The 13,973-nt window shown below is 47.4% G+C and overlaps 1 protein-coding gene and 2 long non-coding RNA genes across 4 annotated transcripts in view; 2 read left to right on the top strand and 1 right to left on the bottom strand.

Moving 5' to 3' along the window:
- The window catches only part of LOC135176402 (uncharacterized), a 25,148-nt gene extending 15,197 nt beyond the window's left edge, over nucleotides 1–9,951 (top strand). Inside the window, exon 3 of the long non-coding RNA XR_010302643.1 lies at nucleotides 9,917–9,951. This is a non-coding gene — a long non-coding RNA (uncharacterized LOC135176402). The remainder of the gene's footprint in view (nucleotides 1–9,916) is intronic.
- Nucleotides 4,888–13,973, bottom strand: part of LOC135176396 (dual specificity protein phosphatase 13B-like) — a 9,846-nt gene continuing 760 nt past the window's right edge. Inside the window, exons 2-4 of the mRNA XM_064145550.1 lie at nucleotides 7,781–7,963; nucleotides 6,487–6,707; nucleotides 4,888–5,305 (exon numbers count right to left, since the gene is read on the bottom strand). Coding sequence (XP_064001620.1) covers nucleotides 5,079–5,305; nucleotides 6,487–6,707; nucleotides 7,781–7,941 — 609 coding nt within the window. The 5' untranslated portion in view covers nucleotides 7,942–7,963 and the 3' untranslated portion in view covers nucleotides 4,888–5,078. The remainder of the gene's footprint in view (nucleotides 5,306–6,486; nucleotides 6,708–7,780; nucleotides 7,964–13,973) is intronic.
- LOC135176400 (uncharacterized) overlaps nucleotides 9,950–13,973 on the top strand; it is a 23,161-nt gene continuing 19,137 nt past the window's right edge. For both annotated transcript variants that reach the window (XR_010302641.1, XR_010302640.1), the window contains exons 1-3: nucleotides 9,950–10,021; nucleotides 10,751–10,839; nucleotides 12,538–12,620. This is a non-coding gene — a long non-coding RNA (uncharacterized LOC135176400). The remainder of the gene's footprint in view (nucleotides 10,022–10,750; nucleotides 10,840–12,537; nucleotides 12,621–13,973) is intronic.

The raw sequence follows: 13,973 nt of genomic DNA, 5'->3' as shown, positions 1-13,973 counted from the left end.
GAATAGATGTAATGTGAGAAACTCTCATGCTATATTATTATAGTCTGAATTGTTTCCATCATTTTGGGTTAAGTAATTCCCCACTATCCATCTCAAAAGTGCAAACAGCACAGCCTTGATGTGCCTCAGGGAAAGGAAGCAAATCAGCCTTTGAGTCTTTACCCAACCTTACTGCTCGTATCTTGCTTTCTGTTCAAATCCTTTAATATTTCATTCCCATAAAAATATATTTACCAGGGCTTTTTTTGTGGCAGCAGTGAGACTGTGTTTATTATTTTAGGAACACCACACGACTGGCTCTGGAAGAAAGACAAGGCAGGAGCACAGAGTGCTGCAAATCTATCAGGGAACAGCATGTTTTCCACCTGTTGAGGCAGCAGCCGCAATAACAGATGCACATAATAATTACCTACACCTCAAAAGCAGCACCAAGTCCTGCACCTTCTGCTCCCCACCTAGCAGACAGCTTGATAACAGAATTAGAAAAGAGGAACACCAAGAGAGTACAGTAGGTAGTGCTTTGTGAAGAACTAAAGAACAGCTCTTATTAAAGAGCAACTGGAAGGTGGAAGATGAGAAGGAAAGATCTGAGGCACCGTGATGCTAGAAGATGAATAGAGCTAACGAACTCCAGGAGCCTGCCTTATTTTTAGAGTGGTGGTCAGGTTTTTACTAATGCCTTTTCCAAGGCTACTCTCACTTGTGCTCTTAACACCAGAGGTAATTACTACTGATAAACAGGTGCCACACATGCCTGTTGGAGACCAATCCTTCCCAGAGATGGATGGTCCTGCACAGACCCCTGTAGTGTAGGGTGCCTCATCTGAGAAAGTGACACCACTGTGACCATGGCCATGTGCCACAATCCTCCTCCTCTTCCTCCCTGTGATGTCTGGCACTGGGAGCATGCTGCAACTGTGCTGCCTGCTTTTTCACAAGTGCCCCAGAACATCTAGTGTAAGGAGAGGGGCTGGGGACAGTAAGAGGAGTAGGGAGGCACAGCAGTAGAACACCTTCAGTTCCTGCTAAAGTGCTGAAGCTTCTGAGGCTCTTTTTCTCCTCTTCCTCTGACTACAAAGAAGAAAGGTGACATTTGGCTAGGTGAGGACTACCAGAGCCCAAAGCACATGAGCTTAGGAGTGGTTTATGCTATGGTAGTTCCATACTTGCAGAAAGGAACAGATCCTTCCTAGCAGGGATTTGCATGGCAAGGGAATGAGATCAGCCCTGATTTAATCTTGACAGAAGCAGATGATGAGAAGACTGTGTGCTGAGTTGGAGTTTGCCTTTGAATTCTTATGGTGTTGAAGGCAGTACTATAAATAGACACAGTATCCTTTTTACCCTGGTACAGTTCTGTCTCCAGCCTCCCATACAGACAGCAAGTCTGCTGGTAGGTATTTAGCAGGAATTAATTTAACCCAGTCTTCTCTTCCTGTACTTTTTGACTCTAACCATCCCAATGACTTCCACAACCATACAAACATATTTCCTCAATAAAAACGTTCAGAGAAAGGCAGCTGATATTAAAAATTCCTCTATCCTAGTTACAAATAAGTCATAGAAGCCCAGAAATATAGTTAGTATTGGAAAAAAAGGAAAAGGAAAATAGAGGCAAAACAAAAAAAATTCTCCTTTCAAACTTCTTAATTTTTTTTCCACCTCCAAGTTTAGAATTTGAACTGCACAGCATTTCATTCATGGTCTGTTTCACATTCTCTCCAGCGTAACTGGCTGGCCAGTTTCCCTTCCCAGTAAGGACTTTTGTGAGCATCAGCTGAAAAGGACACCCAGATGCAGCACTTCATGGCTATTATCCTAAAGACAGATCCCTGAGAATGATAAATCCAAGATGGATTAGATTTTTCTTTTAAAAAAACAGGAGGCAGCTCAGATGTAAGCATCTTTTTCAGTACAAGAGCCTCAGCCTGGGAATCCAGCTGGAAAGCAAAGTAGAATTTGCCAGTGTTGGAGTTTGGGAATAAACCGGCAAAGACAGTAATCTGGCCGGGCCCTGCACTTGCCCCACTGCTTGTGGAGCTGGCTCGAGTTAAAATCACGCTTCCTCGAGCATGTGCTGGGTTCCGTGGGAGCTCTTTGGTAAACAGTTTGAAGTACTTGCCTGGGTAGTCACAGCTCCCGCGCTGCCGTGTCTCGGATTACTTTGGTTTGAGTAATGCCACTGCGTTTCCTCCTAGCAGATCTCTCGGTTGCACAGTCGCTAGCCTCTCTCTGTTCACCTTGTTCACAGCCTGTTTTTAATTGTGTTAGTGATAAACCACACTCCTCTCCTCGCCTCGGCCCCGCAAGCAGCAGCCCGAGCGCGGCGGCTGGAGGGCGGCAGCAGCGGGGGCTGCGTGGTGGCAGCGGCCGGCGGGCAGGCGGCGTCAGCAGATGTGACCCGGCCGGCCCTGCTGGGGCTGCTCTGGTCTGCAGCTGGCATGCTAGTGCGGGTGGCCATGGTTGGCACCGGCGGTGTGCAAGGCGATGTGGTGGCTGGGTTTGCCCTGGATCGCCGGGCTCCTGCCATAGGTACTTGCTGGCAGAGCAGTGGTGGCTCACCCGTGATGTAACCGAGGGCCATCTGCGGCCGCCCTTGCAGTGCAGCGGTTGGGTCTGACCCGGGCCGTGTGCGCGGGTGAGGGGCTGAGGTTACCCCGGCACCGTGTTGGGAGGGGCCGCGTTCTGCCCGCGGGAGCTTGTCCCGGCGGGGCGGGTGTGGGTGTGCCGTGCCCCAGCCTCCCGGGCGGCACGGGGCGCCCGCGGCGTGCCAGGGCGGCTGCGCTCCCACGCGGAGCTCTCCGCATCGCCTGCGCCGTTTTCCTCCGAGTTTGACCCGAATTCGGAACAAAAGGGCCAACCCGGGCTTGACGTTCTGGAGCGGCTGGACAGCGGCCACCGCTCGCCGCAGCCCCGCCTGCCCCCGGCGGCCCGGTCCGCCTCATCGCCACCCGCCGGGCGCCTGCCAGCCAGGGTGACGCCCGCGCCGGGCCGACGGCGCCACCTGGCGGTTCGATGCTGTGGCCAGCGGGCGGCGGCCGAAGGGCCGTCGGGTTGCGCCCTGCCCGTGCCCTGCCAGCACCCTGCCTGCACTGCGTCTGCGGGGGGTGAAGGGTGTGTGCGGCATCGTGGCCTGGGGCACTGCGTGTCACTCTGCAGTGCTTGCAGGAATTTGCCATTAAAGTGAGAGGCAGGTGTTGCAGTTGCACCAAGCAGCGTTTTATAAGCACCCAAGTTCTGTCACTTGAAATGCGTTCAACCTAAAGGTTCTCTTGTATGCCCTTCGCTCTACAGCCAGAACTGGCTGGCATCGCTCCTGCTGCTGCTAAGGCAAGCAGAGTTTTCCTGGAGATGAGGAGTGTGAGGAGCACAGTTCTTGTGCCCAGTGCTGGAGGCATCTCTGCAGCCAGACCCAGTAGTCCTTTTTCTCCAGTTGAAAGCTGAAGTTGGTTTATTAGAGTTAATTGGAAAATGCACATTAAATTTTGGGTTGGGTCTGAAGCTGATCATTCTTCCTGCTGTGTTTCTGTTGACCTTGCAGAACAGCCCCGCAGCTCATCAGCCTATTTCCTTATGCAGGGAACTAAAACAAAAGAACACTCCAGTACTGCTTTCCTGCTGCTCGGGGACGGCCAGTCCCCAGCGTCAGTCCGGAGCAAAACCCCCTGAGATGCTCTGCGTGAGCGTCAGTGCCAAACGCTCTGCTTTGTGCTCTGGCCCCTCTGGCCTGCCCCGCATAGCAGATGCAGATATCACTAAGAAACGTTACAAAGGTGCTGAGTGGTGTGTCCTGAAGCCAGAAGTCTGCCTTGTAGACAGCACAGGGAATGACAAGGAATGTTTTCCCTGGTTGCTGCCTTTTCTTGAGTAGCCAGCTCACACGGTGGGGAGAATCCATGCCTCTGCATTCCTGACTTTGGTACTAAGAATGCAAACAACTGCCATCCTCTAGCCGGCTTTGTGCTGTGAATGTTTGTCTGCTGGGAATCGAGAGCCAGATGTGCTTCGCATAGTTTCCAAGCAGCACTGATCCGTCAGATGACAGTAGCTATTGAGTGCTCATATGGTGGCCCAGAGACACAAAGATGAAAGCCTGATGCCTGTCAGCACCTTCCCTGCCATTCCTGTGTCCCTTCAGTTTTCACTTTAGTCCCCTTACAAAAGCAAATGCCACAGAATGTGATGTTGCAATGCTAATGACATGTATTTTTGAGAAGAAAAAACAAAAATCCCAAGTCTTGTGATGTTGTACTGTCAGACAGATTTGGGGTATGCTGAATTTTGATGTCAAACGTTTTCCTGCACCCCCTCCCACTGCCTATGCAGCTGCTTGGAGCCTCAGCTGGGAACCCACTTTCCTCTTTAGAAACATTTTCCACAGCTTCTCATGGATAAATTAGGGAAGATGAACAACATTTGAATGCTGTCTCAAACAAAGGTATTTTCTTGGAGGAAAAAAGTGCTAGTTTGCTGAACAGAGGGAAAACTTGGAATAATTTCTTCAAGAGGGGCTTGTGTTGTTTCCCATCTGCTCTGCCTCTTACTCCCAACTCAGTGGTTCCACCAATTGTAAAAGCAATAACTAAACCATGCCAGGTTTGAGTCTTAAAATACAAACCACTTTAGATACAAGGAGCAAAGGAGCAAAAGGCGAGGGGGGGGTGTTGGTGGTGGTTCATAAGAAAACTTCTAAGCATTATTGTAGCATAAATAATATGACATATTTCACCTCAAATAGCCTAACACTTCATAAAGTGATATGAGCTTCACTAGCTGCTGAAACACAGCTATTTCTGAAGTGGAACTTGATCTCTCTCTCCTTTTTTTCCTTCTTTTTTTTTTTCCCCCACCAGCAGGGAGCAATATTTTAAGGTGGAGAGTGAGGAATACAATGTACAAAGAATCAGAAGTGTAATTTTGGAGGGCTCTGCGAAATTGAAAGACCACATAAAATCCCCTTACAGTAATTACTTGTGTTCTGGTCTATCACAAACTTCTGTCCTTAGCTTATAAATGCAATTAACTTAAAAGAGATACAGGAAAGTCAAATAATACTTTGTCCTCTTAGCAATACTGTCTTACAGCTCTTTCTTAGCAGATGCTCTGGTTCCTTTCTTCTCTTCATTTAGTTTGATGTCCAAGTCCCGGAGCTGGCTGAGGAAGCCTGAATTTGGGCAGATGTCTCTGTGAGCACTCACTGTTTTCAGAGCATCCACGAGTGTCATGTTTTCGTGGATCATTAGGAAGGCAAGCACTAAAGAGGCAGAGCGGCTCACCCCCATGGCACAGTGAACAAACACCTTACCTGCAGAAAGAAAGAGGCAGGGGTTTAGCATTTGTGAAGTAAGAAATACACAAGGAGGACAAGAGCTCCTAGAAACAAGTGGAGAAAACACCAGTGACAACTCGTAGATACTCATGTTTTCCGGGATGGTTAGTGTAAGGTCATGCCGTACATCTCAGAGAAGGAGATGCTTCACACTGACCTCCTGCATCTAACTTAGGGCTCAGATTAAAATAGTTAACATTTTCTGTGGAAGGAGAAGCTTTATGTGACTTGGTGTAGTTTTCTGGGGGGGAAAATAAACCCAAACAAGTAAAAAAAAAAAACCCAATCAACAGAAAACAAAACACAAGTTTTGGCAGAAAAATTTGTTCTGGCACTGGCTGTGATCACTGTCAAGTCCCATAAACTCTGTAGGGTAGTCTGCCTGTAAAAACGGACTCATAATTTACTGTAGCTCAGCAGCCCCGTGTGAGCTATAACTAGGGATTTAATAAAGCACTCCAGTGAAAGCAGCAGATCCTGCAGCCAGTCAGAATCAAAGCAAACTCTGGAACAAATGGAAATTATGATAACTAGGCCATAATCCAAACTCTGCTGACAAAAATTCAGCAGGCTCTGGTCAGGCTCATAGTTTTTTACTTAGTTCATTAACTTCTGCTACCTCTCTAGCCTAATAGACAGTCTGAGCAAAGCTCCAATTCTGTGCAGCACTTAAGCATTTGAAGCATTTAAGCCCACGCTAAAGTGCCACTGCTGCCAGCTGAATGCACTGGGAGGAGGACTGCTGTATGTTGGGCAGGTTTGCTGGGCTGGAGCCCATGCCAGTGTGCAAGGTGTGTGTGTGTAGGCACGTGGATGCTGGCAGTTCCTGCAGGGTGGACATGTGAAGGGGCATCTGCAGTTTCATAACTGCTGCCCTTCCCTCTCGCTTTGCTCCTAGAGTTGGCCCTTGTTCCCACCACACTGGGACTGAGGCAGCCAGTGTCCCCAGCTCCCAGGGACCTGGCTATGGCCACCTTCCCTGCAGTGCATGGCACAGGCACAGGCACTCTTGTCCTGCTTTTTGTACAGTGGTTCCGCATGTGCCTTCTCGAGCCATATGGTGGACCCAAGCTTTGCTATCTGCCTCCTACTGCAGGAGAAGTCATTTGGCTTGTGTTGAAACTTGCTCCCAAAGCTTCTCTTTGCCTTCCTCTTACCTCCTGAAGTGGCTAAGGCTTTGCCTATAAAATTGGCAGCATCATAGAAGAAGATACTTAAATCAAAGGAAGGATCATCAAATGCTTCTACTCCATAGTACTCCATTTGCAGATCTTCATAGTACTTGGCTCCTGTGTTGATGCTATATGGCCCATCTGCTGCATTAAGGATATGAGTAATGTTGAGGCTTTGAAGAGTAGTTTTGCTCCTAGCAGCCCACCTGTTGAAAGATATGAAGGGCTCATTGGCAACCCTGCTAACATTTTACTAAAGTAGCACAGTTTGAAGTTAGTGCCTGCTTCTGCTAGGGAAGGATGCAGGAACTGCATCTTGTTTACAGAGGGGCAAATCTCACAAAGTCCATAGTGGCTTTGCACGTGAAAAACGTGATATGCTGCTGTGGAAAGCAGCAAGAGCAGAGAGTTGCCAGTGGGATGCTGTTAGTTAAGCAAATGCCTCCCAGCAGTTTATGCCTGGGAACATGGCTTACTGTGCCAAACGATGAATGTTTTCCCATAAAGAGTGGTTCAGCAAGTTCTGGAGCTGAGCGTGCCTTGGCCACAAGGGCTAGCACCCACACACCTGCATCAGCACCTTATTCCTGGTTCATGAGGTGGCTACCTCGTGCACACCAGCCATGTTCTCACTGCTTCCCACCATAAACTGGGGCTGAAGTTGTCCCACAGAACTGTGATCCGTAACTGATGTACTCATGAGGAGGAGGAGTCAGGGAAAATGAATTGATGTTCTGTATAATCTGTAGCAATCAGAATAGGAGGAAATGGCAATAATAGAAGAATAAGAGATTTACATGAAAATTCCTGTTTGATATTTTCAGTTTGGAAGAAAGATTGGAAATGGACTGGCAAAAGCTTCATTGTATAATTCATTCAGGTCCTCCTCCATTGTGACTCTTGATCGTGCTATTCCTATTGGGGTGTGAAGCCTGCTGTGTTTGTCTGCTTCCTTAGAGCACAGCTTCTAGGGCACGTAGTCCATTGCAGAGTTGGCACCAATCTGAGATGGGTTCTATAAGGACTTTTGTCTGGAATGCAAATAATTCTTAGCCTGCCAAATCTGCTGGAGTTCACAGAATAGAGAACACCTCAGCTCAAACACACTTATCTGTAAGTGCATGTCATGTTTTTCATGATGTCCAAACTCCTTATGTTAGCAGTTTTGAAAGACTTTATGGCAAAAGCATTCCCCAGAGCTGATCCCCAGCATGCCACAGCCCTTGCTCTTCCTCCCAGGGGTCAGTAACATCTTAACGGTAGGACCATGTGTTCTTACGCATCTCCCAGGTAAATGTTTGGCCAGACTTCATCCACGTGATTATCAGATCCTCCTCTGAACCAGAAGAGCCTCTGGAGGTCTGATAGTGCTGGTGTTTCATAGGATGCTCTGCTCCCTGCACTGCTGCTTGCAGATGAAGAGGCTCTGACGTGAGGCATCTCCCTCCTCTTTTCAGGCACTCTGGATAGATTAGAAACAGCTTTTCTGGAATGAATGAAGAGGAAATGTGTGTACAAAACCCATACTCCCTAGAAGGTAGTCCTGTTCATTGCCCTACAAATGGAATTACATTATTGCAACTAATGTGTGCAGCAGGGCCTGCAGGTTTGCTATGAGCATCCAGAGAGCAGGACTGCCTGTGGTAGGCCTCTGCAGGCCCCCTGAGAAAATAGGATTTAATTTCTTGTCAAGTAACACTGTTGGAAAAGAGCTTCCTCTGCCACCTGAATGCAGCATGGCTGAATCTTGTAGGTGCAACTATTATTTCTGTTACTGTAGTGCTAATGAGTGTATGTGGAAAAGCTCCAGGACTTCACCTTGGAGAGTGGTTGTGTATATGGGATTTGGGTTCCAAAAATGGATGTTGTAGAAGGAACAAATCATGGGACTGACTTGCACTGTCAAAGCTGCTAGGGTGGAGCTCTTTGGAGGTGTGCTCAGGACATAGACTTGTGCATGCTTGTGTAGAACCTGCGTGCATGCAGCTTTATTTCCCTTACAGGGATGCATCTAAGCACATGTGCACACACTCCTGTAGATACACGTGTACCCATGAGCAGATTTCCACAGGCATGTCCATAGGTGCATGTGTGTAACTAGGAACAGAATTTGAGCTAGCTTCTTCTCTCTCCCAGCTGACTGTCCTGAACGCCGTACGCTTGTACCTGTCTGCCCCAGTCTCTCCTCTGGGAGCTGTTCTGCTTTTTGTAAAGACTGTGATAGCTCTTTTCCTCTGGAGAGGGGCAATTTCTCTTGTCTGAGGGGTGGGGTACTTCCCTGGGATGTGAGAAAAAAGAGCATATGACAGCTCTGGCTTTGTTGCCAGAGTTAAAAGTTCTGGCTTCGCTGCCCTGTTGAAAATCTTGTTTAGGAGTCTCTGGCTCCCTCACAGATCATGCAGTGGAGTATTTGCATCTCTTTGGCAATGTTGTGCGGTGATTTAGACCCAGGAAGCTCGGTCCAGCCCATCCAGTGTGAAGCAGAGCTCAGGTGAGAGCAGAGATTCAGAGATACCCAGGCAGTCCCTTCTCTAGCATTTCCTCTGCTAGAATCTCATTATCATGAACTGCTGTTCTCACTCCCAGAAAGCATTGATGAGCTTTGTTTGATTGCTTGGTGCTATTAAAGCCGTAATTAACGTGGGAGCCACACTAGAACTCTTAAAGCAGGGTGGCCAGTCTTTATCCTGATGTGGCATCAGCTGTCACTCGCAGTGCTTGAAAGCCTAAATCTCACCTCAGAGTTTCTTTTTTCAGCAGTTCTAGCAAAGAAGTGCAGCTGGGACGTGTGCTCTGTCCCTTGCCCCACAGCAGCAGCAGCCAGATGGCTACTGCTCCTAAAGCAACAGCTTTGTCCAAGCATTCAGGTGTGTTATTCTTATCAGTGTAGGCTGATTGGGGAATAAGCAGAAAGCAAGAGAAATGAGACAAGGCATATTATGGAATACATCACATCTATTTCTGTGACCTCAGCTTGCATTTGCTTCCCTGCTTCCTTCTCCCTCCTCCTTCTCCCCACGAATGTTAAGAGCAAGTACAGCTTTTTGTAGGTTACAATGAAAAGGAAGGCTCCCTAGGGTAACTATTTAATAAGCAAAATATGAAAAGCACAATAAAAATGATGGAAGAGATGGGAAAAAGGCTGACTGATTTTACTTCCAGTGATGAAGGAGAAGAACTGCACACAAGCGGAGAGCAATAAACAGACACAAGGCTACCCATTTTTCAGGGCAGATAGCAGAACACCATGAGCTGTGGTAAAGGAGCATGTTGTACAATCCCAGCACAGATTAGCACAGGGAATAACACACAAAAAGACATTGTGCATTGCCCTACAGTTTCTACTGCTTTGCAAAAGTCACGGCCTGTGCTCAAACATGGTCACGATGACCTGTTTGTACTTTCACTGACACAGGACATTGAGCTGAAGCTTCTACCTCAGGAGACTCCATGAGGTCGTTTTCAAGAAGTGCAGCCGACTCTGGGTTGCTGCAGATGTTTGAAGGCTGCAGTTGTGGAGGTAAGCAGGTGGATACTAAACTTTCAGTTCTCCTAGTCCCCCGCTGCTTTAAACTTCTCATGGAGTCTTTTGTTCAAGATCTGATTTTGAGAAGGTTCTCCAAGCACTGCATTGTTTTGGTGATGGTGAAACTCAGCAGATGACTCTAGCCTTTGCAGCCAGGGAAGTGCCCTGCACCAGAGCTCCCTTTCCTACAGTGACCCTCTCTGCAAAAGGTACATCAGCATTGTTTGCTTCAGGTGACTAAGGCCAGACAAGCAAGCTCCTCGGGTCACCATGAAGCACAGCTCATCTCAAGCACACCACTCCGTCCTGTGCTGTGCTGCCCTTGAAATTGAATTGCTCTGTGGAGTCTTCAGGGGAAGCTTGGAAATTGCAATACCAGATGATTGGACTAATAAGGAAAGCAAAGAGAACTTTTTAATTGAATGTCAGGGACTTTGCTGAGGATTTTCCCCTCCTATGCTTTCTACCTTATGATGCTGCAAAGCTAGCAAACTTGCTGTCAGAGATTAGATTTCTCCAGGCTTTTTCCTCTGGGCAGCCCCCAGAAGCTGCTCTAGTGGTGAAGAGCCAGTGACTGCAGGAGGGCAGGAGAGCAGGTAATGTGTCTGACAAGGTCACTAACATTTTCTGCAGAGATCTAGACCATGCATGTTGGATAGGATTACTTTTAACTGTATCCTGGAAGTACCTAAGATGGTCTCATTAAATTCTTTCTGCCTACAGGAGACGTTTGAGACTGGGTAATGATTTCAAGAGCAAAGCGGATGTAACAACCTCCTTACGTCCCCTGGAAGAATGCAAGGCAGCACAAGGTTTAAAGCTCTTTTGCCATTACACATAGGTTCCCAAACTCCAGGGTGCTGGGGTGCACTCCAAATGGCTGGGGCTTTCTGGGCTCCAGAGCTGAGCTGTGAAGCCCAAGTCACTCCTTAGATGTCACAAGGGGCTTGGAGCTCCCTGGCAGGCAGTGAGCAAGCCTGCAGCACAGGTACAGGGCAGCCGTGAAGGGCTGTGGGGAGCACCCACGAAGGGCTGTGGGTGACTCTGAGTGACACTTGCATGTAGCTGGGTACAGCTCCCAGGGGACTTAAACATTCCATGACCTGGTCTACAAAAAACTGGTGAGCTTTGTTGTTATCCAGATACTTGATTGCCGTTGTCTGCAAGGTTTTGGGTTGGGGTTTTGCGTTGTGTTGGTTTGGGTTGGGGTTTTTTGGGTGGGGTTTTTTGTTGTTGTTTTGGGTTTTTTCTGGGTTGGTTGTTTAGGGTTTTTTAATTTGTTTTGGGTTTGTTTTGAGGTTGGTTTTTTTTCTTTTCCTCTTTCCATTTTCCCTTTCTCCCCCTTTTCCCTTTCCCATTTTTTCAGTTTTTATTCCCCCCTTTTTTCCTCTTCTTGGTGGTTTTTTGTTGTTGGTTTGGTTTTGGTTTAAAATTCCACACTGGACACAATTGCCATTCTCTAGCAAAGATTTTTCTGACAAAGAAAAAAATGTTTTAAAGCCTACACAGCCCTTCCTGACCTGAACTGGCACTTGCATTTGCATATTCCAGTTAAAAAAGAAAGAAAGCAGCAGCAAACCAACAAGCCCAAACAACCAAAAGCCTTGGCAAAGTTCTAAGTAAAAAGAAGCAAACATTCCAATACCATAGGTTTGAATTTCTTTGTGGTTGTTATTAAAAATGACCCCAAACCTTCTCCATCTTTCTATTCCAAGTTACTTTTCTTTGGGGATTTTCCTTTGGCATTGCATAAAATCTTGTAAAATACTAAACCAAGATGAAGTGGCTTGACAAAAACATGTTTTCTGCAACTAAAATGAACCCAGATTAGCTGAGCAGCCACGTATTTGCCTAGCCCTGATTTTCAGCTTTGTGGCTGGGGCAAAGCCTCCTGCCCTTTTTCTGTAATTCTTACCTTGTGTCCTAAAGACCCAACTGAGCTTATAGAGAGGTGAAATTGCTGTCTGAAATTCTAAGAGGAGTCTGTGTGTGAGCATGAACTGAGTTCTAAGTCGTCTTTCCTCTGTCCCTTTTGCTAGCACCTTCCTAGCTGGCGACAGAGCTCTGCTTGTGGCTGTGATGGTAGCCCAGATGGGCACAAGTGTCTTTCAGTAGCAAGGTCTTACATCAAATTGTGGATAGCCTCAAGCACTGTGGGGCGCTGGCTTTGGCTGGACCTATGGCTACCACAGTAACACGAGCACAAGATAACAATAACATGATAGAGAAAGCTTCTGCAGCCAAGTATCCTAAATTCCCTTTATCAAAACCTGACACATGAAAGGGTTCCAAATTCCAAAGCATGAGATCAGAATAATTCATGTGGGGGAAAACAAAAAAGCAAAGAAACAAAGAAAAAAAACCAAACAAACAAAGAGAAAAACCTCAAACAACAACCAAAAAATAAACCACCCCCTAAAAAAACGCTGAAACCACTTGGTGCATTCTCAATTGCTGTCTGTTTTTTTCCTATGCTCTCATCTTTTACACTCCTTTCTCTTTTCTCTCAGGTAGTGCTTAACACTATCACTGTTTGTCCTCCTGATAGAAGAATCCAGATGGAAAGAAGTGTGGTTCACAGGGAGATCGTCATGTAAGTGGAATTAATCTTTCAGATACCATAATGTGAAATCTGATCTTCCTTTTTGTTAAGAAGACCCAATCTGTGTCTCTACATTTTGGTCAGAATCTGATGCTGAGAGAACCCAGGAATCTCTTGAGGTAAAGCTGAAAGCCTTGTGTGCAGAAATAAGCACATTTAAAAGCAATAGCAAAGTTAAAACAGCCAGATGGGAACCTAGCAGGCAACCCAAAGGGGAACTCTCTGTTTTCCTTGCAAGCCTACAGGGGCTTGTTTGCAGGAATTAGAATCTCTCACCAGCAGTTCACTGCAGCTCTAATACCAAGTGGTATTGAAAATGAGAAGCAGGTTATGGCTGATGGCTTAAATGAGGCACCTATGGGAATTTAGAAATGAGATCCTGGACTCGTCTCAGTGTAGGCCATGCACATAGCAGAGCAATATTGCTTTCTTGGCTGACTGCATCATATATTAGAGCCTTTTATTTTGCCTACACTTAAACAGCAGGGAACAGTAGAAGTTCATTGTTCCTGCTCACTGTTTAAGCCCTGATCTACCTCACCAGAGGCAGTGCCCCTGGATAATGGAAAGCAGAATTGGTCCCTCAGCCTCAGTTTGCACACATGTCTGATGCAGCACTGTGTTAATGCCATTGCTATTATTCTTGAGTGAAGAGAAAAGCAGAATGTAGAGTGAAAGGTCTGTTTGGTTCAGTTCTGAGGAGCATTTACTACCTGGGCAAAACGCCGAATGGAGGGCTCTGCAGACAGCCCTTTCTTTAACCACAGCTTGGGGAGGAGCGGGAGCAGCCCTTCACACCTGCTCCGTGGCTACTTCCTCGGCTCAGGTTGCAGATCCCCCTCACCCCACGCTGGCAGCTGTGCTTGCCTGAGTGGAAGAGAATCTGAGTCTTCACACTTCTTTGCTGCTTGGTCTCCTGCCTGACATCTCCATTTATGTTCAGCCTTGTACATTTATACTGCGGGTCTCCGACTCCTCCAGACTGACATGGAAGGTACCAATGTCTGCTTGTGAGGAGTCTGAGCTGGGCTAGAGAGCAAAAGGCTCCTTCCTCCGTGAGCTCTCCTGTCTCAGGTCTGCCTGCGGGGCTGGAGAGGCTGCTGCAGAACGGGGACAACCTACTGCAGCCCCATAGGAGCTGTGTGCACCTGGGAATGGCATGAACATAGAAGACTGTTTCAAGACTGGGAATGGTCAGAAGGCTGGGATGGTGAGGGTGACCAGCCTCAGTCAGGGATTTGGACAGCCAAGAGGGTCCACTGTGGGAAGGCAGGTCCCAGGCAAAGTGGGAAGTCATGGGGATGCATGGCTGGGCACGTGTGGAGCTGTGAGGTAGTGCAGGTG

The sequence above is a fragment of the Pogoniulus pusillus genome, chromosome 6 (genome assembly GCF_015220805.1).
Source record: "Pogoniulus pusillus isolate bPogPus1 chromosome 6, bPogPus1.pri, whole genome shotgun sequence".
In the NCBI taxonomy this organism is placed as follows: Eukaryota; Metazoa; Chordata; class Aves; order Piciformes; family Lybiidae; genus Pogoniulus; species Pogoniulus pusillus.
The sequence above is the reverse complement of the archived record's forward strand: the minus strand, read 5'-3'. Positions and strand labels throughout refer to the sequence as shown.